The 27,500-nt window shown below is 46.3% G+C and overlaps 1 protein-coding gene across 1 annotated transcript in view; it reads left to right on the top strand.

The window, feature by feature from the left end:
- The first annotated feature begins 10,130 nt into the window (after positions 1-10,130).
- Positions 10,131-27,500, top strand: part of sema3e (sema domain, immunoglobulin domain (Ig), short basic domain, secreted, (semaphorin) 3E) — a 49,847-nt gene continuing 32,477 nt past the window's right edge. The window contains exon 1 of the mRNA XM_062548164.1: positions 10,131-10,968. Within this exon, the coding sequence (XP_062404148.1) occupies positions 10,872-10,968 (97 nt within the window). The 5' untranslated portion in view covers positions 10,131-10,871. The remainder of the gene's footprint in view (positions 10,969-27,500) is intronic.

Here is a 27,500-nt window from a genome sequence, read left to right as displayed (position 1 = left end):
CATGCGCTTCCATTACAAGAATGCTCTTCACTTCCAGGGCCTAGTGTCGATTCAGTTTAGCGGTTAAACTTAAACCCGTGTCAGCACATGCTCGAGAAATTAAGTGATGTTTGTCCAGTTCCGTCTCAGCCTGAGAGGGATCTTGACAGGTTAATCAAATGAATTATGGCAATTAGGATTCCTCCTCGAACAGCACTGCCAATGAGTAATGGACTTAATAATTTGATATTAATCATCATTTCTCCAGAGCGGTATAGGAAAACGGTTTGAAATGTTCAGTTGTTCCACTCCTGCTCTTGTGGAGGCATTTGTTTTCTTATTGGGTGGAAAGTTTCACCCCGTATTGAGGGAAGTGTAGCGAAGGAGTTTGGTCTCAAGGGGACAGTAAAATAGCCGTAACCAATGGAGTATGGCACAGCACTGTGAGAGCGGACACACACATGTACACACACATGCACACACACATGCGCACACACACACACACACATACCATACCCACACATACCAACTGGCACGCTCACATGCACACACCCACACACATTTGTTTAGAAACGCTGGAGGGTTTCCCATTAACACTTTCTACCGAAGGCATCGTCTTCTGATGGAATGCTGCTAAAATGGCACATGACTATCATCGTTGCAAGGCATGATAATCATAACTAATTCATAACGCATTAGGAGATACCTCATAGCGCCTAACAATGCCAGCATACTGGGAACTATTGTACTGTAGACTTATTAGAAGCCTTAATTATGATATTATTAAACATATTTTAGCTGCCCATCCTTTCTGTCCATGATGCATTGTATAGTCTGTGCTGTATGACACATCATTACTGTAAGAGGGTCATTCAAAAGGAGTATCCCAAGCGTAATAACAGTAATACCTAAGTGTGTGTGAGTATGAGGGGTATTCAAAAGGACTATCCCAAGCGTAATAACAGTAATACCTAAGTGTGTGTGAGTATGAGGGGTATTCAAAAGGACTATCCCAAGCGTAATAACAGTAATACCTAAGTGTGTGTGTGAGTATGAGTCCATGTGTGTGTGTGTGTGTATGGATGTGTCCTGAGGCCATCTGAGCCCCACCTGTGTAAACCCTGAGTGTATCTGATGGAGTCGTCTCAAATGAAAACAGGGAGGTCCACTGATGTCTGAACGAGGCCTTTGTTGCCGTGGACACCACTTGCGCTGACCCCCTGAGTCGCAGGGGCTCTCTCTAAGTTCTCCTCACACACATGGTTGTGCATATGTGTGTGTGTGTGTGTGTGTGTGTTTGCGTGTTTGCGTGTGTGCTTGGGTTTATATCTGTGTGTGTGTGTGTGTGTGTGTATGTGTGTGCTTGGGTTTATATTTGTGTGTGTGTGTGCGCATGTGTGCTTGGGTTTATGTCTGTGTGTGTCTGTGTGTTAAGACCCTGGGTCTTAGGACTGTTTAGGAGTCTGACTCTTGCTGGGGCTCCGCCCCTTCATTCTACGTGTGCCTATCTCTTTGTCCTGCAGGGTGCTGAGTGCATGGGTGGCGCCTGGGACTTAATGGGCTGGACTATAAGGCCGGGGTTTCCATGTCCGCTCTGTCTCTCTCTGCTCTGGTGCATTTGGTGGCGTGGTCCGTTGGGGAGAACATGGAGAGAGCCCTCTCCGACTGCGTAGCCTTTGCGGAGAACTCCCTTCGTCTTCGTTGCGTTTAGCTTTTGTTTAGTTATATTTATTGTTACCCCTAGACAACATATTGCATTACACTTTGCTTAAATAACATATACTGACTTTTCTTATGTAAATAAATATCATTTATACATTGAACACTACGGTGTGGTCTCCCCATTTATGTCGGGTCTGCTGTGAGCCAAGCGGTCCTTGACATGTGGGAGACTCGTCCGGTGATTTTTGCCGCGGAGATTTATGTTTTGCGTTAAAATTAGTTGTGCCTTGTGCCTGCGAACGCACAAAGGGTTGCTGCTATTTTGGGTGAGTTTCAGCAACGTAATAGGCCAGCTGATGTTTAATTGGGGAAACCCCCGTAGTGATTGGTTAGATGGTTATGATGCGCATGGGAGTCCCACCGGGGATCATTGTGTTTGTTAGCTGGAACAAACTTTTTGAGCGCACGTCTTGTTTGGTCTAGTAAATCGGTGGTTTCTGCTACAAAGAAGAGATATATTAGCCAATTGGATTTCCTTGGAGCAACGAGAACACCCTGCCTTAGGTGAGACCGCCAAAACTTTTCGTTTCTTTCCTGCTTATTTGTTGTTTTTGCGTGTTGAACGAGGGGGGGCTGAATTCAGCTCAATCACGAAGACACGTGAAGAGTTAGAGTTTGGAAATAGGCCTTTTGTTTTGCGGGGGGAACTAGATGTGGGGTGCTCCAGTCTAAATCTTTAGTCCTTCATTGTGTCGGGAACCACTTTAGTCAAGACGTGTGTGTGTTTGTTAATGATAAATTTGAGCGAGAGTTTGTATGGATTTGGTTTGTATTGTTTGGCATAACATTGGTTTTGGAGCTATTTAGCTAATCGTTTGGTTGTAATGTACTTGAATGGAAACAAGTGTGTTTTTGGCCGCCCCTACGGCAGATACATTAAAAACTTTAACTAAAGCGCAACTTGTTAAAGTAGCGGAGCATTTCGGATTTGAGTCACGTATTCCTAGACGCGTTAAGAAGGACGCATTGTTTCAGTTAGTCATGGATGAGCTGGGCGAAAGAGAGGTGATCTCGATTAATCCGGAGCCAGTGGTGCAGGCTTCAACGCCTCAACTCACGTCAGGGTTAACGTTTGACCAGCAGATGAAATTGTTGGAATTGCAATTTGAACGGGACAAATTATTGGCGAGCGAACGAGAAAAGGATAGGGAATTAGAGTATGACAAAATGCGGCAGGAAGAACGGCGTTTAAACCTGCTTGATGAGGGGAAAATACCTGGCTCTCCCTCTTCACGTCAAGACAGGGTATCTCGTATGGCTAAACTTCTGCCCAAGTTTGATGAACGCGAGCCCGACCTTTTCTTTTCTCTGTTTGATGTGCTTGCGGACGATCATGGCTGGGGAGATTCGGAGCGCATATTGCTTTTGCAGAGTGTCATTTCGTGCAGAGGCCAGGAGGCATATGTTGCGTTGGAGGACGATCAGCGGAAAGATTATGCTGTAGTAAAACAAGCTATCCTTAAAGCGTATGAATTAGTCCCTGAAGCATACAGACAACGATTTAGAACTTGGCATAAGAACGATAAACAAACGCATTTGGAAGTGGTTCGTGAGTTGGCTGCGATGTTTAATCGCTGGCGTACAGCTGAAGGAGTAGAGACGTTTGCAGGGTTGTGTGAAATGGTTTTATTAGAACAGTTCAAAAACATTTTACCAGAACGTATTGTCACTTATATTAATGAGAACGATGTTAAAACAGCGGCTCAGGCAGCCGAGCTCGCTGATAAATATGTTTTGGTCCACAAGCAAAGTTTCGGTGTCCATAATGACGAAGTGTTTCGGCCCCGTCGTTTTAGTACATCCAAACATGATCCTGATATGAGGGAAATTGAGTCCGAGATGTGCAATTACTGTTTGCAGAAGGGTCACTGGAAAAATGAATGCCCTGTTTTACGGGACAAGCGACGTGGTAAGTGTCCACCAAAGGGTGTTGGTTGTGCTACAAGGGTTGGGCGTTATGAGAAGCGGTTGTGTGGACGATCCAATGTCACTTCAGGTAGTGATTCCACTGTGTTGTGTTCAGTAAGTGAGAGTGCTGACACAGCCAGGGAGGGGATGTTTTCAGAACAACTGCCTGTTTATAGAGGTGTTGGTGAGGTCCACAACCCGTTCATCACGAAAGGTTATGTTGCAATGATTGGGAGCGATGAGAGAGTGCCGGTGCGTGTTTTGCGCGACACTGGATCGTCAGAATCCTTTATATTGAAATCTATCTTGCCTTTTTCTGCTAAGTCCGACACCGGTTCTTCTGTTCATGTCCGAGGTTTTGGGATGAATACGATTTCTGTTCCGCTGCATCAGATAGCCTTGGAGTCCGAGCTTTTGAAGGCAGATGTTGTTTTGGCTGTTAGTCCGTCATTGCCTGTAGAGGGAGTTGACGTGATTTTGGGGAATAATTTGGCAGGAGGGCGAGTGTGGCCAGAGATGCCGCCACCACCTGAGGTTAACATGGATGTTGGTGATGCCCCGCAAATGCGTCGGCGTTTTTGTCGCGTTTGCCTTGACAGACGCAAAATCATGGAACGCGACATGGGTGTTGGTGATGCCCTAACGCTTCGGCGGTTTTGTCGTGTGGGCCTTCGAACATTTTGATGCGTATGTAGGAGTGGGTGATGGTCATTGGTGGTGTTTTAGACCATAACCCTCTAACATACCTGCACACATTACACAACCCCAATGTTTTGCAACCTTACTACTTGAATAATTCCTGTCTCATGACTTCTGTTCCTGTTACCTTTTCTGCTGTTCATCTTAAAAGTGCTTTCCAAGGTACCAGGATTGCTGGTGGAACAGGAAGTGGAGGTTTGGGGGTATGGGGGAAATGAGATTGGGAAATGCACTTGGTGGTGGTTGGTGTGACATCTAGACTAAGGTTGTGTAGTGGGGTTTTGGGTTATACTGTACATTATGGTGGACTAAGGATTGATGTTATGCCTTGAAATACTTTATTGTTTTTTGTTTGTTTAAATATTTGTGTTATTGACTAGCGCAGAGTCCCACTTAGGTGGGCCTCTGTTTTGAAGGGGGGGGTACTGTTAAGACCCTGGGTCTTAGGACTGTTTAGGAGTCTGACTCTTGCTGGGGCTCCGCCCCTTCATTCTACGTGTGCCTATCTCTTTGTCCTGCAGGGTGCTGAGTGCATGGGTGGCGCCTGGGACTTAATGGGCTGGACTATAAGGCCGGGGTTTCCATGTCCGCTCTGTCTCTCTCTGCTCTGGTGCATTTGGTGGCGTGGTCCGTTGGGGAGAACATGGAGAGAGCCCTCTCCGACTGCGTAGCCTTTGCGGAGAACTCCCTTCGTCTTCGTTGCGTTTAGCTTTTGTTTAGTTATATTTATTGTTACCCCTAGACAACATATTGCATTACACTTTGCTTAAATAACATATACTGACTTTTCTTATGTAAATAAATATCATTTATACATTGAACACTACGGTGTGGTCTCCCCATTTATGTCGGGTCTGCTGTGAGCCAAGCGGTCCTTGACACTGTGTTTCTCTCTCTCTCTCTGTGTGTGTGTGTGTGTGCATGTGTGCTTGGGTTTATGTCTGTGTGTGTCTGTGTCTCTCTCTCTGTCTCTGTGTGTGTGTGTGTGTGTGTGTGTGTGTGAGCGTCTCCAGAGCAGACGGACCCCTGTGTCTCGCTGGCCCTCGCTGGCCTCTCGGAGGCCTTGCCGTTGTAATTCCAACATTAACACGAGGGAAAATATTTTCATTGCATTATGGGGGCATGAAAGAGAAGCAGCCATGCCGGCAGACATGCCGTATTAAAACAAATGTTCAGTATTAACACTCAATCAAACAACTCTCCTCCATACTGCGCTAGCTTACATTGTGTGTGTGTGTGTGTGTGTGTGTGTGTATGTGTGTGTGTGTCTGAATAAGAGGGCGGCTAAGAGGATGCTGGCAGGAAGCTCCAAATGAAAGCAGTATGACCGGAGAGCCACGCCATGATTGACAGTGGAGGACAAGAGCCAGTTGACACAGGAGCATGCTGGGTGAGTTAGTCTCCATGTTACAGACCTCCACTGTTAGGAGCCCTGTCTGTCATGTTGTTTTGACGGGATGACGGTGACAAGGTGGAATGAGTGATGTGGGCTACAGCCTGACAGAAATGTTCATGAGTCCATTCCTCATGTCTCTCTCATACTGCGAGCATAACATCAGAATTCCTAGGCCTTCGGCCACTGACCACTTGCTGGTATATGACCAATCCACAAGTAGTGTGGAGACCAATTGAGAGCAAAAACATCCTCTAAATCATAAACACATTATCAAGCAACAAGCTGTTCAGGCATAAATATCCCTTCCACATCCATCCATTCATCCACTGGACCACTGGACAGCACTTAGCCATTCCACGAGCTGTCAGTTCAGTTGCATTTAAGTGTACTGTGCATTGGACAACACAATGTCTTCATTACGAAACATAATTCTTGGCTATGACATTTTTGACAGATTTCAAACAAATATGAGAGCCAGAGTCCAATTATATACCATTAGAATAGACTCCAACAGTTTTGTGAGATGGTTGTATTGCACAGCTGAGAATGTTTTATGCTCTTCGGAAATGTTTTACAGCTCTTTGTGGCGAGATAGGCATCAGAATTGGGGGGGGTGAAGTGGAAAGTGTGCGTTGGTGGAGTGGCATCTAACGAGTGTGTTGGCACGGCTTTCAACAAGGCCAATGCCATCTTTACCACATCATATTTCTCTTTCTCTCGCTTTCTCTCTCTGTCTGTCTCTTTTTTGCACTCTCTTTCTCTCCCTCTGTTTGTTTGAAGTTGTTCTTTTGGTCTATGTCAGTTTGATTTATTGTCTTCACAAATGTTTTGCATTTTTATGGCTAACCTATAGAGCACTTTTAAATGCATTACAGTGGCACGCAAACCATATAATCCATGTTTACAGAACTCACTCGTGAAGAGGAATCATGGTCACGGCCAAACAATGGCTCACTTTCTCCAGTTTTCTCTTTCCCTCCATCTCACCCTTTCAATCCCTCCTTCCATCCCTCAGTGATTGCCTTTCTCTTTGTCTGACGGCCCTGCTGTTTCTCAATGGTGTGGCTCGAGAAATTGAGATTATAGGGCACCTCTGCCAGCCTTTGGCACAATGATCACTGTTATTACCAATGGGGGTCGGGACAAACAGGGGTGGCAAAGGGGGGGATCGAAGCGCTGCATCTGAAGATAGGGTTGCACGGCGTTCCTCGCGACAACACAGCCGAGGCATTTACAGTAAAGCCAGACTTTAGAAATGATTTCCCCCTGCGTGTGTGTGCTTTTTTCTTTTACAACACACACGATATTAGTATGCCGTTTGAAAGCGATGGGTTTCACATGACACAAAACGCTGCACGCTCAGATGGCTCTGGAAACGGCTGGCAGCATCCTGCATGTGATGCATACGGGGGGTTACGCTTTCTGACACATACCACAGATAAGATCAAACACAGTTGCAGAGTGAGGGGGAGGGAAAAAAATAAAAGCACTGACTGCATATAAAACAGACCATCCTCGACGTATATTAAAAATCCACAAGCGCATACGGCGGCGGCGTTAACGCTAATAACGAAAGAGGCCGGAAATGCATTTGGACGGCGGGAATGAGAACTGTTGAGATGCAGGTGGGGTTCGGACGTGAGTAATGGTCCCAGAGAAGTGGACGGGACAGATGCGGTACCGACGCCAGCGCCTTTGTTTCCCGGTCCAACATAAACATCCTCTCTCTTACCTTATGGAAGTTGTCAGATAACCCCCCCTCAGCAAACGCAGCCATAGCCCACAAGCAGAGCAATGCATTGTGGGGCCGGAGCACACATCCAGCGCCCGTTCTCAGTAGTGACTTCCACACAGAGCTGGGAATGGATCTTAACGACCAGTCGGGGCTCTTGTGATCCAGTAAGCAGTGCCAGGAGCGCTGTGGTAGAACAATGGGCAAACGCTTAATACGGGTGAAGTCAGTGTTGGCCACATATGCTGCTAATCAATTAGCGTGGGTATGGAAAGGCATAGTGCCACAGCAAGTTGAGCGAGAACCAACACTCTCAAGCTTTTGACATCTGCAGCATGTGAAGCTGAGGAGAACGGACTGGAATACGGTGACAATTCATCCTGGGTTTCCCCAGAATGTCCAAGCTGATTGCCTGTCATGGAAGAAATGTACATCTTTACTCTTTTGAATTTTGTGATGATTGTGTGATTGGGTGATCTTTTATGCAACCCTGGTAGATTTACAATGGCAGCAGCAAATATAAGGACACACAGTTCCAACAGAGTTAAGAACACAAATACTGTATGCCGTCCTGTTATTGTTAATCATTTTAGATTAACTTGCACGTTGAAACTCAATCATGTTCAAGCCTCTGACTTCATCTGAGATTAGATGCACTATTCACACTATATATAGTATCACAATTGTTCATTGTATGACATGTAGCATAATAGCTACGGCAGTGTAATGCAATATGATTTCCCTCATATTCTCTCAATAAAGACACATGCAGAATCCAGCTCCATGCCGTAATTCTTAAAAAATAACAAAATACTGTATTTGATAACACGCGTTTCGTTTTAAGAAAAGCTAAACAGCCAGACCCGATACCAGATGACTTAAGCAGGTTGACTGAATACGCATGAGGTCACTGTGAGATTTGATTAGCATTCAAAATGAAGTAAGGTCGTCTGTGAAAAAAAACACGCTTCTGCCGGTTTGTCATTGGACACCAACCATAGTTCCAGCTGCTACACAAATGGTTACGTAAACGTAACTCTATCGAAACCGGCATCACGCCAAATCACAGCCAGACGCTGATAACATCCAACCCTTCTTCTTCTTCTTCTTCTTCTTCTTCTTCTTCTTCTTCTTCTTCTACTTCTTCTACTTCTTCTTTGTTGTTCTATTTTCAGGAGAGCCAAAGGCGTGCTGATTACATTCACCGTTGGTCTGGAGGGCAAACTCACTGTGGTGGGTGACTGAGCCTGAGGGAGCGTGGCGTACTCTGATTTCACAGCGCGCATCCCAGAGTGCTCGGCGGAGAGATGAAAGGAGCACATGAATCACCGGCAGGCCGCGGAGCAGAGTGGAGAGGGAGTGGAGAGGTGGGGAGAGGTGGGGAGAGTGCGAGTGTTACGTTGCTTGGAACAATAGCCTCCGGTAAACGTTAGCGGGGCCTGAACAGTGCTGGAGCCGACACGGAGTCAATACGACCGCAGCAGTTGCCACGGATGCTGCCATGGCTCCGACACTGACCTCAGAACAGATGGGGGTTGAGCAAATTAATTCTATGACAGTTTTTTGTTTTAGGCTGAGAGGATGCCCTGAGGAGCTTCATAGTGTGCCCCTCTCTGTCTCCTCCTCTCTCTCTCTTGCCTCGCTCTTCTCCACACATATACACACACTCTGTCTATGTTTCAAGGTCAGAAAGACACAAATACACACCGACAGACAGACACACACACGCACACACACACACACACACACACACACACACACACACACACACACACACACACACACACACACACACACACACACACACAGTCACACAGTCTTATAAAGTCTGATAAAAAAACTGCTAAAACAGCTTATTTTTTTCTGTAGATTAAATCCTCCTGAATGTACCTCGATTTCCTGAATGTTCCTGGGTGATATTTAAATAGCCTCCATGAATATCATTTTAAACTGATGACTGTGAAAAGGTGCTTGCTCACTCCCCAGGTAACGTTCCGATTTCTCTACTGGCACAGTCATCCAAACACATCTACTGTGTGTTGACATTAACCTGCCCCGCATTCCAGATGCACCGGGGGCTCCTGGACAGACTCAGCCCAGCCCAATGTATCAGGAAGTAGCACACGAGACAAGCAGGACAGGCAGAGAGAAGGAAGAGAGTGGGGGTAGAGAGATAGTGACAAAGCCAGAGTGAGAACCAGAATGAGAGCATGCAAGAGGGAGGGAGGGTCGAAAAGAGGAGGAGGAGGAGAGAAAGAGTGGGAGGAGGAGGAGGAGAGAGAAAGAGAGAGTGGGAGGAGGAGGAGGGTGAGGAGGAGGAGGGCAAATGAGTCTGGCTGCAGTGGGTGTAAGCAGCAGGGGAGGTGCGGGAGTCGACAGGGGAGAGGGAGGATCACTGAGTGGCACGTGGAGAGGCAGTATTTCATCAAGCTCTGGAGGGACACACAGCCTCCCACTGAAGCAGAGAGAGAGCAACAGAAAAAAAGATATTGAAGAATATAGAGAAAAGAGAAGGGAAATACACAGGAAAGAGTGGAAAAGAAAGGCATACAGAGAGGGTGGGTAAAAAGTGAGAGACAAGAAAGGGGAGTAGAAAAAGAGTGAGGGAGAGAATATATTGCCTGCAGAAAGAGAGCAGCACAGAAAAAGACAGGAGGGACAGAGAAAGAGGGAGGGAAAGGGAGAGAGAGAGAGAGAGAGCGGGAGAGAGAAAGAGCCTCTTTCTCATTAGCTGGGATGAACCAAGCCTTCAACTCTTCAACAGCGGCACATGATAGCTGACGCAAACACACACACGCACACTCATTCACACTCACACACACACACTCATTGGCACTCACACACACTCATTCACACTCACACACACACACTCATTGGCACTCACACACTTTGACTTTGTGGAATGTATTTGCTGTCTGGGATAGAGTGACGGGACCAGAGGCAGCCAGAGCTGCTTCAGCGCTGCTCAGTGTTAACACAACTCCGGACACTAGCTGGAAACAGACAGAGCTTCACTCGGCAGCAGCTTCATACAGGGGCAGTGACAACTTACCACACACACGCACACACACACACACACACACACACACACTACACACATCTACACACACTACTCAGGGCTTCCAAGTATCCCTGAGAGGCAGAGGGCAGTGCTGGACGGATGAGCGTGCTGTGAGACGGATCCTTCCTCCCGTCCACTGGTGATGATGATGATGAGAGAAACACAGCCTGCGCGGCTCCACTTGGATCACTGACACTTGGCGGCCAGACTGAGCGGGCGTCCCCCCCTGTCCACGGGGCTTCAGAGAGCGGGAGAGAGAGAGAGAGAGAGAGCCGAGGTGTGAGTGTTGTGTGTGTGTGTACTCACACGGGCACGTGTGTGTGTGTGTGTGTGTGTGAGTGTGTGTATGTGAGAGCTCGGGCGTCGAAGTGAAGATGCTGGCGATCGTTTTTCTCCTGCTTGCCGCCTCAGGGTGGAACCTGATCCAGGCGACAAAGAGTGTCCACCCACGGCTACGGCTCTCCTACAAAGGTAAGGCAACAGGTGTGTGTCTTTGTGTGTGTGTGTGTGTGTGTGTCTTTGTGTGTGTGTGTGTCTGTGTGTCTGTGTGTGTGCGTGTGTGTTTGCCTTTGTCTTTATCTTTGTACATGAATCTAATAAGAAAATATTGTGATGCTAATCAGAAAATATTGTTCTGTGCAATAAATTAAGTGTAAATCTTTCACTTTCGCCAGAGTTGTAAAACCAATATTGAATTTGGATATGTTAATAAACGATCCTATCTGAGCTGCCAGCTAGTTAATTAAATCCTTGAGAGTTTGCAGACAGGCAAAAAATACTGGAGTTTGGAAATGCATCAGTGCAATAATATTTCAGAAATGCGATATTCAGCAGCTTTCCGCAGAGGTGACTCTAAGCCCTGTGCCAAGAATAATTACTTGGGTGAATAGCTTCTAATGCAAAGCTTCCACCGAGCTGTGCAGCGTACAGGCCAGTGCATGCTGAATAGATTAACTAGCGATCACACTTCGGCACATTTCTGCACACTTTCTTATGCCATGTCACATTTGATTTCCTGCCGAGCTTCTTCAGACAGGTGTGCTGTGAATAGTGTGCTTCAAAGACTTCTCTTGAATCAGGGTTGGGTTGTGTTTTTTTATACGGTATATATGTACAAACACACCTTTTTGATTTAGTGGCTGTCTTGTTCAGACAGGTTGGCTACGGCTATCTTTAGCTGCCGACGCAGACACAGTTGGATCAGAGGTGGCTTTCATCTGATGGAAGTCAATTCGCACCCTATTAAGATCGTTATCTAGTGCTGGCCATGTGTTTGTGATAGTCTTTGCTCTCCGCAGAGAGTGGAAGATCTGTTAGTGTTTGACTTTGTCTTTTTTCCATCTTGGTCTCTTATGTGGCACTTCCATCAGAAACCATGAAAGTCTGTTTCTGTTTTGGTCCTCTAAGAGAGAAAATAAATAGCACCCCCCCTCCTTCGCTGTGCGATTATTATTGGGTGTCCATCTAATGACAACTGTCACCAGGCTGTGGTGGTGACCCTGTCAGACTCACCAGGACTACGCTCTTATTTTGTTGTTTTCGTTCTGCCGACTATGGTGGCTGAGTTTCTACAATGTGGTTTTCTTTTATAAGATAGTGGTTCATTGAAAGAATGTCAAACAGCCGAGCTGTTATGGAGGCGTCTCACTTGGATGTTTATAGAGGATGGTAGGGGGACGATGTGGGCTTCTCTTTGTAGAGGTCTCCTCTGTAAACAGCTGCGTCGCTCTGCTGATTGGCTCACTGTGACAACAATGTCATATAAAAAAATCCACACCAAAGTCAACCAGCCGTAGCCGAAAATGCGCCTGGAATGTTCACGCCCTGCAAAAGGTCTTAAAACAACAGCAAGAGGGGTCGAGGGGGAAAGAACAGCCTTATCTTTTATCTCACTACTTTAACAGTACTCCGTATTTACATCCTATCTCAGTGACTGCAAATCTCTGTTGACGTCTCTTGAGTTAAGACATTGTTTTACAGTGTGCTTGAGCAGGGCAGAGGTAAATGTTGAGAGACAGAGGTCATCCATAAAGCACATTCTGACCGTTCGAATGCGCCGGGCTGTGATTTAAGGCCAGCGAGCGCCGGGGTGCTCCCAGCTCTGCGTGTCTGGCCTCGGTGTGGAGCGCTGTGCGGCGGAGGGGGCTCCCTGCTCCCCACACCCCCCCTGGCTAATTTAGTGGGGCGTACATTGCCGAGCGCCGCTGCTAGTTGTCACCGTGCGCCGCTCCTGCTCTGAAATATTTAAACAGCCCGAGCGCAGCGTGCCGCCGAGCCGAGCGCCTCCAGAGCTAACCACATCAGTGAGAGTAATGAACCTCACACGCAGGGGCTGTGATGAAGCAGCCAGGGCCGCCGGGAGGACCAGAGTGTGTATGCGTGTGAGTGTGTGTGTGTGTGTGAGTATGAAAATGTGTGTGTATATCTGTGTGAGTGCGTTTTCATGACTGACACCCTCCGAATGCGACCGGCTCGGGTTGGAAAAAGGCCTTAGGCACCAAGAAAACTTTGCAATATGTGCTTTTTCAAACCATCCCATCTCCCTCCCCCTCCCCCAACACCATCCCCTGGCTCCCCCCGACCTGATTCATCCATCTCCATTTATCACCCTTTTTCTACATTTTTTCTCTCAATGACTTTTGACCTCCATTTTCTTTCAATTTCACACCTCCAGTCTGTCTTTGTCTCTCTTGTTTCTTTCTCTCTCTCTCTCTCTCTCCCTCCCTCTCTCTCTCTCCCTCGCTCTTATCTACCTGTCTTGTTCTCGTCCCAACCCGCGCACCACTCTTGCGTGTCAAGACTAATATGGCCACGTTCCACCGGGTGGTTGAGTGAAGCACGCTTCTCTGGGATCCCATCATTAAGGTATGAGAGGCATCCAGGCTATTACGTCCATCCTCATCCCTCCCTCTCTCTCTCTCTTCTCTCTCTCTCTCCCTCTCTCTCTATCTCTCTCTCTCCTTCCAAGTATGCTCCCCTTTATCCAGCCCCATAGCAGGCACAACTACAGCACATTTCTCTGTGTGTGTGTGTGTGTGTGTGTGTGTGTGGTGGGGGGGTTATAGGTATTCACTAGAGCCTTGAGGCAGGGCGAGATGGCAGGGCCTTGGTTTCCCCCCTGGCAGACTTTAATAAGTCCCCAATTATGTTTGGTGTAAAAACAGGGGGGGTAATTTAACACGAGGGCTTGGCCCCTCCTCTGAGCTAGTGAGCGCGCGCGGTCCAGAGGTTTTTGAGGTTCTCATTCTGCGCTGCGCTCGGCCTTTGTGAGTCACTCTCGGAAACAACATGTGGCAACCTGTGAGTGCTGTTGCAAATTAGCCCCATCGGAAGAGTGTGTGGATCCACCCAGTGACAGGCACCCCCCCCCCACGGGTGGCTCACCCCGGCTCGCGGGCCAAATGAATGAACCCCGTGGTCAGCACATACCTGCGTAAGCCTACGCATGAGCGGACATCACTGCTCTGTTGTGCATGTTACCAGGGGAAGATCTACTGTATTTACTCGCTATGGCAATGGGCTGTGTGGATCCTGCGGGATACATAATATGGGCGTAGTGGTTTTCTTCATTTCAACCAATGAATAACAAGCTTTAATCCTGTACAAACAGGACTTTGGGAGTTTGAGAGCGGCATAAATACGTCCCTCTGATCTAACCAGTCACTGGAATGGATCCCAAAGCCTGGCACGGTTAGAGGAAGCCATTTGGAAAATCTGACTTCACATCAGAAGACACTGGCATATGTGCCTCTCTCCGTGGCGCAGTAAAGCCGGGAAGGGAGATCCGAGACGAGCCCTTAAAATTGCTTTATGGGAACATAATAACTGCAGTTTAGCCCTAATCTCAGCCCAATCAAATGTAAACCCGTGGATCGCGTGGGTCAGTCTATGTGATTGTAAGGGTTTAGCCCTCACATTGCTGTGGGTCTGACGCGTGACCTCTCTCCTATGAAATCTGACATTGTATATGGCGAAGGAATCTTCTTCTCAACACCGCCATATGTTGGACTTAAGTCCAAAGGAAGTCCCATCATTCCAGTTATAAGGGCATTGAGTTCATTTGTCTTATTGTTCAAGGAGAGAGAATGTAGCCAGGAGACAGATGTGCAAAGCTGATGACTGCAGAATAGGTTATTACTAGAGATGCACCGATTGCAAGTTTTTGGCCGATTCCGATTTCCGATTTTTCATCGAGTTTGACCGGCCGATACCGATTTTAGCCGATTCCGATTTAATTTCTTCTAACCACTTTACAGCACAAACAAAGAGTTATTTTCTAGCCTATATATTTTTTAATACAACATGTTAGAAATGTAATCAACTTATCAATGGCTGGTAGAAAAATGTGAATAGACAGATTCTTCTTCAAGTCTTCTTCAGCTGCAGTAATCCCAGTGTGGGACATTCATTTCACACATGTAGAAATGCACTAGGAACACTATTTCTTTTCTTCTCACATCCATATGCAATATCCAACTGTAAATATCGTCAGAATAGGCCTACTGATAACTGAAGTTAGTGCTACATAGGCTGAGATGTTGGAAAATGACAACAAAAATAAATAAATTTGAGAAGCCTTGAAACACAGCAAATGACTTACATTCTCAGTCCACACTCTTCTTTGAACTTTCGCGATTGCTTGCGGATACTAAGGAAGTGTCCATATTTGGATGGCATAACGTCATGCAGGAGCTTTCCAACGACACCACGCATGATATGTTTTGTATCACGGTCGCGGTAGTTTATGACACGTTAGAATGCTAACTTTTGGCGAATTTAGAAGAAATATACAGGCGTGATCAGACAAAAGGTAATGAAATAAACCTCTAAATGTGTAAATCGGACTTAGTTGTTGTAGTAGTGTGAAAGAATACATGATAAGTTGGCAAACCGAAGCAAAACTATGTTTATTCCTGCCGTGCTATGTCGCTGCTTATTGATAGCGCTTGTGGTTCAGCTGTGGGCACGCAATTAGCGGCAAGGACGGGCTTTGATGAGCACTGTAACCTGAAGTGACAGCTTAGTATAGTAAATTCCACGCAATATGGCAAAGCACAGCGTTCGCTGCATAGAAAAACTCAGTATTAGCGCTTTATCCAGCCCTGACTGTTGGCCTAGCTTCATCAAACTTTGCAAACTCAGCTGTGTGAGTGTGATGTTGTTACAAGTACGTGCGAGTGCATTTGACCGGCATAAAATCGGCATGTCTCAGACTGACTGGCCGGTCGCCGGTCGTGGCCGATCACGTGAAAATCGGCCGATTCCAATCGGCGGCCGGTCGATCGGTGCATCTCTAGTTATTACCTGTTTTTCATCGTAACCTTTTCATGGTGCTCTGAAACGTATCATTTCAATCGTTCTTGGCTTCTCTGATTCACACATTTGCAAAGTCTGAATAACATGAATTACTGACAAAGGTGCTGTTAGCAGAGTCATACCACACCCACTTAATTGATCATCGCAATGAAAACAGTCTGGAGCTGGAGTTTGTTCAATATTACGCTGAAAACTGGAATCATCATGGCCAAACAGTCTGGACTGGACTGGACCTGACGCCCCAGCTCACTGGGAAAAATGCTCTGGGTGGGAGAAAATCAACAGTCCATCAGAAAGGCATGCAAATTGTCTGCTTCAGTTTCGCAGAAATTACGCATGGAGGCAGGCGGGCAGGCAGAGAGGACAAAAATCTAGCTCGAAGTCCGCTTGGAGGAATTCTTCAGAAAACCATATAGACATGGCCTGGATTCACTTAGCTGCCTATTGCTGTTGTAATTAGGCCAACTGGCCACAGAGAGAGTGAGAGAGTGGAAGAGTGTGTGAGAGATGAAGCCTCTCTTAGCTGTGTGTGTGTGTGTGTGTGTGTGTGTGTGTGTGTGTCTGTGTGGTGGGTTTTGGGCAGTGGGGCATCTACCGAAACAGGTTGATGACATGATCCCCACAAAATGTGTATTTATCCAAAAGTTAAATCAGTTCTAAAACTTTTCCAAACATTTTTTCCCAAACACTTCCACCTGGCACCGGGAAAGCCGAGCTGTGTTGCGGGATGATGTCAGGCTGTTATGACAGAGCAGGACTCTCACTTATTACCTTGCGTAAATAAACTCTCCATCTTAGGCCCATTTGCGCCCGCCATTTACCTCTCAGGAAACTAAATTAAACACCAACCCCGCCAAGCGTCCTCCTGGGCTTTCAGACTCTGTCGCCGCTACTTAAGAACCGTTTCACTTCTTCTCTCCGCTTCTCCAAAATATCTCAAACACACTATACTTTTCTTTTTCCAGGGGCCATTCATTTGAAAAAGGAAAAAAAACAAAAAAAAAACACGGTTGAAGAAGTCGGCAATTTTGAATGTAAGGAGTTATTTCAACACGCTTGCTCGGCTCGGCTCCACATCAGCCTGCAGCAGATGCAAACTTTCAGCGGGAGCTAAAGCCTCCGACGTGCTCATGCTGCATCTCTGGAGCCGACCTTCTCTTGTGGGAAGCGTCACTAAGCACCTACTCCCACTGATAACACGTTATTACGCCGGCTGTTTTATCAGCACCACAGGGTTAATACCACAAGATAGGGCAAGACAGAGAGAGAGGGGGGGGGGGGGGAGTGAACACAGCATGTGAAAGAAGAGACTAAAAACAGGGAGTGATTTTGGGTTTAATGTATTGAGCTATGAGCACATGTGGGTAGAGAACTCTTCCCATGGGTTTCATGTATTGGGTTCTGACCTGCCGAGGGAGGGGATCGGACAGTAGCAGTGGATGTACTTTCTCTGCTGGGTTTAAATGGGTTAGCTTTACTGCTCTAACTGCAGTCTCACATTGCATGTAGGCTCAGGTAGTAATTACTAGCGTACAGAGCTGTAATTTTAAACCTGATGCTCAACAGAAGAAACAGCCCATCTACCGAGGTTATGGCCTTGAAATGATTTAGCTCAAGGTAAGTTATGTGAAAGATCTGTGAGGGGGAATGCCCGCCTGATGTTCCCTTTCTCCCATTTGACGTTTAATTTCAGTGTAATGGCAGGTTTCGCATAAACACTGATATTTCAAAACTGCCTGAGACGGTAAAGACACATCCTGGCGTAGTGTCAAGCCATACCTTATCTTTCCCCTGTGTTTGGCCGGGGCCATGCTATATCTAAAGCAAACTTAACTGTTCCAAGCTTAGTATTTACATGGGAGGCCTCGTCTTTGTGTGCATTGCAAGTCCATGCACTGCACGATATTCTGGTGACTCATTACTTTACATTCAAATCTGTTACTGAACAAATCTTACAAATGAACACATAGAATGGTTCAGTCGATTGTTTTACAATCATTCTGACCTTTTTTAATCAGAGAAGACATAGATACTAAATAACCAAATAACCATAGATACTGAGTTACTCGACCCTATTGAGCACTCTCTCTTTCTGTCTTCTCTTTTCTGTCTGCCCGTCTCAGTCTCTATCTCTCCCTCTCTCCCTCTCTCCCGCCATCTCTGCTCCTCTCCATGGCAGCTGCTTCCTATTCCTCTCACACGGAACACAAAGCCGTCCGTTTACCCAGTAATCATCTCACTTCCTTTCCAATGGAACAGCTGAGGGGTCGCCGTGGCGACGATGGCAATGCCACAATCACCACCTATTCATAACCCCCCCCCCCACACACACACACACACCTCCAACCGCCAACATCTCCTGAGCACCAGGACTCCAGTGTTACCTAGGCGTTATCTAACCGCTCCGATGGCCGCGGGAGCACGAAGAGGGGAGAGTGAGCGGACTAGGAGAGAGAGGTATCAAGCTCAAGAGCGAGAGTGAGAGGACTAGGAGAGAGAGTTATCGAGCTCAAGAGCGAGAGTGAGAGGACTAGGAGAGAGAGGTATCGAGCTCTGGCGCTGGGGGGGAACCGAGAAGAACACTTTGTGCTCGGAGCGAATGAATGTTCCTCATTAGACCCCTGAAAGCGGGAACAATACAGCCTAACATGGGCCCCGGCTGGCGCAAACACAGGCCGCATTCACATGGGCCAGTGATGAGCAACCACATGCACAGGAGGCACATAAGCCTCACCTCCTGCTCTGCCCACCGTGGCTTAGGGGCAGAGCCGGGCGGCGCTGGAACTCGGACCTGCTTCATGGGTGGCTGGCTTTTATGAGCTTTACCAAAAGCCCACCTGATGACCTCAACAGGCTTCAATTTTATCGGCGTCCTTAATTATTTAACCATTCATGAATATAATGGATTAGTTTACAAGCCAACCATTTAAGGCAGTAGTAGTAGTGATAGTAGTCATCATAGTGGGTAGTAGTAGTGGTGGTAGTAGTAGTAGTAGTACTTTAGTTCTCTTTAGCAAATGTAACCTTCTCTTTTTCTAATATCTCTTCCACTCCTCATTCTCCCTGTTGCTTCTCTCCTTTTCTTTCCAGAAACAAACTCATCTAGTGAAGAGTTCGATCTCTCTTTGTTCAGTCGCTTAAAAGTTTATAGAGAAGGTTGAGAAAGCTCGTTCTAAAGGATCTTTGTTTATACCTCACCATCTAAAAATCACTATCATTTGTGCTCTCTTTTTGCCTTTCTTTGTCTGTCTCTGTCATTATCAGCAGTTCTTGTTTTCTCTCCTGCTCTCTCTCTTCCTCTCTGAGATTGGTGTGGTTTCCATTGACAATGTGACATCATTGACAAACCCCATTGAAAGCTTTGCTAATGTTACTGTAATTGCTTTTCGTCTGGCAAACATCTTGACAAGAAAACAGACAATGAAAGAGCTGCAGTATATGTTCATCCAATTCCTTTGGTGATGTCTGTCGTCCTGCCATCCAGTGTCATAACTGTTCAAATGCTGAAGGCTACAGAAGCCTGATCCTGGAATGCAGTGGTTGTGTAAGGCTGGCACGTCCAAGTTTATTATTGAAAACACTTAAATTTACATTCATATTGACTTTATTTTTTTATCCCTCTCTCTCCCTATCTCTCGATCTATCTTCCTGTTCCATTGAGTGCCTCCACACAATATAACACTGTACGTCTTTTTCTCATTATAAAAACAATCCCAGCGTCCCAGCAGTCAAGGTTAAATTGGAGATTAAAGAGTTTATTTTTATTTTACGGGCCTAAATCTCCCTTGGCATCTTTCAACACATCAATTGTAAGTGTTGAAAGTCACCCTTTCCCCCCCACTCTATCCCATTCTTGTTTGAAGTGCAGCTCCAGTAGACCATGATCTCTCTCGGTAACATTTTGTTTGGGATAGAGCAGATCCCTCTGTGGCCTCTTAGAAGACGTTAAACACTTACATTATCCCATATGGGGCAAATGATAGGGTAAGGAGATGCGGAAATCCCCTCTACCTCTTTTCTAAAAACACTGCTGGCTCAGTAATTGCCGAGAAGAGCGCCTTGATCCACACTCATGGTCATTAAGAGAGAGTGCCAAAGAGCTGTCAGCATGATCAGACAACTCTGATCTATCATGGGAAGTTGAGTTGGAGGTAAATGAGAACGACTGGGTGGGTGGGTGGATACTCATATAAAAGCTTAAATGGGATATTGAGTTCTTCAGTAAATACATCTTGAGTTTTTGTTTTCAGTTTCATTTATGTTATTGTCATGTCTCCTTTGAGCTTTATTTCTATTGTAGCAAAACAGAACTAACGCATGTGGAGTGTTTCGTAAGACACGGATGGGGGAAAAATACAGAAATATGAAGAGTATCGGAAAGGTCTTTCCCCCTCTGGCTCCTCTCTGGTGCTGTTGGTGTCTTGAGCATGTGAAGTTGTTGTGAGAGGACTCGTTCCCTTGTGGGTGTGCGGGTCTTGGGACTGGCATTCCAGAGCCACATCAGAAGTGAAGACAGAGCCTCTCTGGGCACGGGCACGGCAGGGCTGCGCCACACGGCAAGCCGGGTCCTGCAGCCGCTCATCTGTCTTACTGAGCTCCCTCTCTGGCACACACACATTCCCTACCTGTTGCATCAGGACTTCCACCAACACGCCCGCACACACACACACACACACACACACACACACACACACAGCAAATGCATTTATCATTTTTATATGAAACGAAACTGTGAGTTGACAACTGCCTCTGTGTGTGTGTGTGTGTGCGTGTGTTGGCATGGCTGTCTCCCTGTCATCCCCGGAGTTGGGTCGGCATCCCGGTGTTGTTTCTTTAGGCGGGGGTTAATTGGAGTTTATCTAGTTCCCTCCGGGGGCATGCATGTGTTTGGCTTTCCTCTGCCCTGACGGAGGGTGCGGGTGGAGGAGCTGTCAGCCTGCATTAGCTCCTGCGTGATGGAGTTGGGGTGAAGCCATCGCCAGCGAGACAGAGAGGGCTGGTGTGTGCTGATGGGGTGAGTGGCCCATTGTCCACCTCTGTTTGACTGACAGCCCTCACTCACCAACCCTATCATGCAGAATGGAACCAAAGCCGTAGCGGAGGCTGAGTGTCATGGTTATTGTTTTTATCCTGACCTTCATGGCTGATGTGAGGGATCGGTGTGCTGATGCAGCAGCTGGGCTTTTTCCAGTTTCACATGAGTGACAGCTAGGGCTGGGCGATATGGACCAAAAGTCATATCCCGATATATTTTGGTTGAATATCGATATACGATATATATCCCGATATGTTTTTTGCAAAGTGAGAGCTGTGAAATGAAATGCTCAGTCAAAGCCAAACAGTTAGTTTATTGAAAACTCACTATAAAATGTAAACATAAACACTGTATAACAAAGCTCTGTAAGGTGCACATTTAAATAAAAAATATCTTAAATAAAATTAGCCTATAAAATAAAATAGGTAAATCTTTTTCTGAGGGCAGCATTTATATAGAGATAACAAAATAAAGTGCTCAATTTAAGAAAACGCTTTTTAAACATCAGCTTGAGATTTTTGTTAACTTAATAGCTTATCTGAACAACCAGTTGCACAAGAAAAATACTATAAACTCAATAAACATGTTCTTTTTTTTAACTTTGAAAACAGTAGTGCTGTCTTGAGGTAGACATTAGAAGACAGACAAGCATGTCCTCCTTCATTTACAGATTTTGTGCCAAAAACACCAGCCTGTCAACGGCATCAGGCTTCAAAGATGCTCTGTGGGAGGTCACGATATTTCCACTGCAGCTAAAAACCCTTTCGGAGGGTGAACTGGTAGCTGGTACCAAGAGATATTTTTTAGCCAGGTGGCTCAGAGCTGGAAACACAACTTCATGTTCCTTCCACCACTTGAGTGGATCTGTGTCACTCTCCACACTTGCTGACTGCAAGTAACTTGACAGTTCATGTTCAATGGCCTCCCTCTTGGTTGGTGCAGTGGTGGTGGCTGGTTGCTGCTTGAAGAAGCTTGCCAGTGTCCTCTTTGCTTTTGGTGCAACTGCTGCTTCTCCATTTGCAGGCTCAGGCACAGTGGGCACATGTAGGTCAGGCGTCAGGTGACCGCTGCTCTGATCAGCCAGTAGTGTCTCCACCTCCAAGACAGCTCTGTGCTTCAATGTATCCACTCTTTCACCTGGGATGTAGGTGGCCCTGAACCGTGGATCCACAAATGAAGCCATCTCTAATAGATCAGTAGTGGCTGGGTCAGCATATTTGCTGTTGAGGTACTCAACAATGCTGGTCTTCATTGATTTGCAAAGCTCACTGTCACCCTCTTCACATGCCAGGAGACTTTCGCTAAAAAGGTGCAGCACAGGTTTCACATATGATAGAGTGACATATTCCTCACCTGATAAAGCATCGGTAAAGTCCTGGAGAGGTTTCAGGACCTTTTGTATTGCCTCTAGGACCTCTAAGTCCTGCCAGGTAAGGATAAGATGCCTGGTCTTTTTGTCACCAGACAGGACTTTGGTCAGTGCGCTTTCCTGCTCCAGGACTCTCTGGATCATCTGCTGCCTTGATCCCCAGCGTGTGGCAGACTCAGTTATGAGCTGGTGATTCGGCAGACCCAGCTGAATCTGAACTTCTGCAAGCTCTCTCCTCTTCTTCCAGCTGTATGAAAAACAGCTTACAATTCTCTTGCACAGAGAAATGGCCCGGGTGACGCGCTTGTCATTCAAGCCATGTCCTGTCAAAATCATAAAGGGCTATTAATCAAATGGGCATAAATATAAAATATTAGCTTATATTCAGTTACTTTCTGAATTGTAATCCTGTAAGTGATTTTTATGTATTATTATTTTTGTATAGCCTAATTTATAAATGATGATAGGCTACTGTGCATTTACTCATGTTTTGTTGTTGTCGTTATTTATGCTATATTTTAATGCTACTTCATATTTCTACTCCACTAAAAACTCCACAATGTTTAGGCCTTCGTGACATTAGCCTACTTTCTAGTCACTTTGCAGTTTGCTCTTTCAAGCCAGAGAAAACCATAATAGCTAAATATCTTCTACCTGTTGATATCACCTTGATATCAACAGGCTAACCAGCATTTTAAAGTTACCTAACCTTTACCACATTAAGTGGTGAACACATTAATGCATCACTAATTCTTATCCAATAATCTAATACATGGTTCTGAAATCTTCCTGTAGGCCTAAGTGAACTTACTTTTAGCATTTTAAATTATTATCAATTTATTTAACCTATTTAACAATGAATTTAAGGAGACCTGGCCAAGACAGCAGTATAAAACACAAAGTTGCAGACAGACACAACGGAAAAACTAACATTTTATGCTTTTGTTCACGGGAAAATATACACTGCACTCACCAATAGCCAAATGTAGTCTGTGACCGAAGCACTGCATCCTCAGCCACTCGTTCAGCTGAACCGCTTTGACTATGTTGCTCCCGTTGTCGGTTGTTATAGCAACCAGATGCTTCTCTTGAAGTTTCCAGCTTGCAAGTGACTCCTGCAGGGCCTCAGCTATATGCTCACCGGTGTGATCCTGGGGAAAATAACTTGTTTGGAGACAAGCTGTTTTCATCTCCCAGTCTTGCATGAAGTGAACGGTCACGCTCATATAAGGCTCACACGTCCTGCTTGACCACATATCGCTGGTCAACGCAAAATGGGTGACGTTAGCGAGCCGGCCTGCAACGTTCTGTCTGACTTCATTATACATTTGCGGCAGTGCTTCTCGTGCAAAATAGTTGCGACTGGGAAGCTCGTATCTCGGGTCAAGCTTTTTAATTAGCTCTTTGAACCCGACCTGTTCCACTGTTGCAACAGGGACCATGTCTTTGGCAATGTGAAAGGACACCGCCTTTGTTATTCCACGCCACTTGTCGCTTTTCTTCTCATACGGCACACAGCGGGAAAATGAAGCTTGCAGTGAGCTTTGTTTTGGGGCTGGAGCTTTGTCGGGTTGGGGACGGCTTGTGCTGGCGTCTGTAGCGCGCAGTTTCACACACTCTTCATATTGTACTTTGTGCCACGTTTTTAAGTGGTGAAAAAGATTCGTAGTGCTTCCACTACTGGCAGCAATGTGCTTATGGCACTCCCTACATATAGCGTGCTTTTGTTGCTCATCTGACAATTTGTATCCGAACCATCTCCAAATGATTGAGCTACTGCTTTTTCTTTTACCAACCAAGGGGCTCTCCTCCGTAGGCTCCGTAGACGTTGTTGCTTTCTCCATGTTTGTTGAAGAGTGACGGAATAGCCCTCCCCCTCCCCCCTCTGTGCATGAAAGAGGAGGGGCGGGTGCGGGGCGCGGGAAGCAGTGGAGAGAGAGAGCTCCGATCAGCGGCTTGCCTGAAGCAAGTCCTAGGCTATTACAAAGCGCATTTGAACTATATCGATATATACGATATGGTCTAATTCCATATCTTATTTACAAACATATCGATATATCTAAAATATCGATATATCGCCCAGCCCTAACCCACGTCAGTGATGACAGAAGTCAAAGAGCCGTGCCTAGAACCTGGTTTAAAAGCCTGTTTAAAGCCAAGATGAAGGGCTTGGTTAAGACCTCGATTTGGGGGTTCTATGACTACACTTTGTGACAGAGGAAACCAGCCTCCTTATGACAAGTAATTGCGTTATAACATTTAGAAACTAAAAACCATACTCAAGTGGATTCTGCAGATTGTGATGAAATGTATAGACTAGAGAGTGTGTGTGTGTGTGTGTGTGTGTGTGTGTGTGTGGAGGGGGGGGGGGGGGGGTTGAGCTGCTGCGTTTTGAGTATGCATCGTCCTTAGACAGTGCCTTCCATCACGTTGAAGTTTTTCCATCAGGGTGCTTGCTGTGGGAGTCGGTCTCGCCTCACTGACACGCCCCGGGCTCTTGTAATATCTCGCATCTGACGTCCTTTATCTGCACACACCGTAACGAGAAGACAAAACACAGCCTGCCGGCGCTCCATCTGTGACCGAAGGCAAAGGTGCGCTCAGGAGACCCTGAGGTAGGGCTGCGCCGAGCCTCGCTGACAATCATTCCAGATGTTGCCGGAACGTTTTTGTTTCCAAAGTTAATGAAATGAAGCGAGACGAAGCAGCACAAAGCCGCGCTGGCTTGAAATCAAAGATTGCCTCCATGCCAGCTGTCAAACCATCACAGACAGTTGTTCTCATTACCTGCAATTAGCTTTTGTGAAATGTCTCCGACATGGTGGTCTCTACGCTAAAATAAACAACGTTGCTTTTACTCCTTTCTAATCACATGTCGATAAAAACAAACAATCTCCTGAATCCAGGTGAATTAGGTGTGTATCCAGGGTGTACTCGCTAAGGAAGGAAATCACGCCTGTCTGACTCCGAGGATTATGGGTAATTACAGGAACTGAATCCAGGCGCTAACACAACAGCCTTGAGCAGCCTCTGTGTATATGACACAGGCGAGACAGTGGAAAGTAAACAGGACTTTAATAAGACATCACATAAAATGGCCTCCACAGAAAAACGACCATGTTGAGACTTTATATAATAGGAGTGAACTTCAATGGGGTTTTCATATAATTATTTTCCCTTCCCACCCACATGAGTGGAGGACAGAAATGGAAAGGCGGACGGTGGCCAGTCTTGTTGTTTCATTTGCCTGCAATCACCATGGGAACCAGGCAGCAGTGAAAAAAAAGTGACAGCTCCAATTTGGCAAAAGAGCGGAATTGAAATAGCACACTTTAGAGGATAAATGTGGACACACACACACACACACACACACACAAACACACCACACAAACAATGCAGGAGGTCTTCTGACGGCACCAGAGCCGACATCTCCACAAGGCCAATTAGACACAGGGACCCCCAGCCCAGGGACACCCCGCTCCCTGTCAGCCCACAGGAAGAGCATCCCGCTGGGGCTGCAGATCTGAAAGCAGGGCCTTCACCCCTCCAGACCCTAACCAACAGCAGGAGAGAGGGAGCGAGGCGCCAAAAACAGCTCGCTAATCAGCAAGATCAGAAATGGGGGTGAACAATGTGGGTGGGTTTGCGAATGTGTGAATACTGCAGGAGGCTCACGATCTGTTGATATGTTGGCTGTGACTTCTACGCCAACAGTTCAGCAGCTTGACTGTCAGCCCTTAGTGTATGTATCCCATCTGTATCACACAAAGCTGCAAAACCACAGAAATAATTGTAATACAAAGCTGTTATAAGAATCACGGTACACTCGTGTTGAATCCTGCGTGGCACACAATGGAATGAATTATGAATAATGGTGTGCTTGAAAAACGATTTCACCCCATGCAATTACATGTCATATGAGATTATAATACATTTCTGCCGTTGTCATACAAGAGTAGTCAAAGTGTTCAGTAATGGAGAGACCTGGGTCCAGTGAGGAGAGCTGTTGTCTGGAGCAGCCATCACTTCTATTCTGCAGACAGGCCCTCAGCTCACATTTCATAAAGACCTGGCATAGTTCTATGTTAATGACAGGGGTTGCAGAGGTTAATCCACTCAATTTTCTACACTGTACACACTCTCCCAAATCCCAGTACCCTCAGTGCCTATAGAAAGAGCACAGGAAAGCGAGAAGTGAGTTGGAATGATTGAACTTACAAATGAGGTAATGTGAGGACCTGTGCCTTCAGGCCAATGGGGTTGCTGTGGCTTCGGAAATGCTAACATTTTTCCTGTTAAGACAGATAACTGCCTAATGTTTCATTTGATATTGTTGCCATTGACTCTAACTCAGAAGCATCAACATGTGTGGGGAAAAAAGGCATCCAGACATTGGCATCAAACTCTAAAAAGATGTTTGTGCTCTGATTTAGATTTTTTTTTTTTTTTTTTTTAAAAAGGAATTCTAAGGAACACTTGCACAGAGAGACTGGGTCTCACAGAATCTGTCCTGAAAGATAAAAGAGAGTCTTTCCACAAAGATGAAAGCTTTGCCTTATCACTGACAGCCGATAGGCCTTCTGAACACTAGACAATCTAGCCCCATCTTCCCGGACATTACTTACCGGGCTTTTCCGATCCCTCTTTAGGGAGATCCGGGGAGCTTTCCTGTCTTTTGGTCAAAAAGCGTCCTGTTTGTTGTGTGTGTGTGTGGGGGGGGGGTATGTGTGTGTGTGTGTGTGTGTGTGTGTGTGTGTGTGTGTATGTCTGTGTGTTAGGGAGTTGAGACAGAGATTTTACATTTGGATGACTGGTCATTTTGTGGAGTGGTTCAGCGTAGAGAAATGCACCGAGGTCTGCTTCCCGTGTGGACAGTGGTTACCAGCACTACTTGGACCTTTACCATCCCCGTTTACGGCGCGACTTGGACCCAGCGCGAGAAACAAAACTCCTCTTAAAAAGAACTCAGCCTCAGACATGTTGACAGGCTGACTGAAACAAACAGGCTGAGGGTGTGTGTTACTCATTATAGCAAACTGGGTCATAAAAGGCAAGAAACTCTCAAACGATGCTGTAACGAACGGCATGTTTCAAAAGCATAACAAACAGCAAGAAAAGAGCCCTCACCCATGCTAACCCATGCTGAGGCCGGTGCTCTGTTCTTTAATGATAAAAGGCTTTGTTTGATTTCACCCAGGGATTGCTCTTTTGACCTCCCTGTGCCCCTGGGAGAGTGGGGTGGTGCGGTCTGGCTGGCGGGCTGGCTGGCTGGGGTGACCCTGG

This window comes from Sardina pilchardus, chromosome 10 (assembly GCF_963854185.1).
Source record: "Sardina pilchardus chromosome 10, fSarPil1.1, whole genome shotgun sequence".
Taxonomy (NCBI): domain Eukaryota; kingdom Metazoa; phylum Chordata; class Actinopteri; order Clupeiformes; family Clupeidae; genus Sardina; species Sardina pilchardus.
The sequence above is the reverse complement of the archived record's forward strand: the minus strand, read 5'-3'. Positions and strand labels throughout refer to the sequence as shown.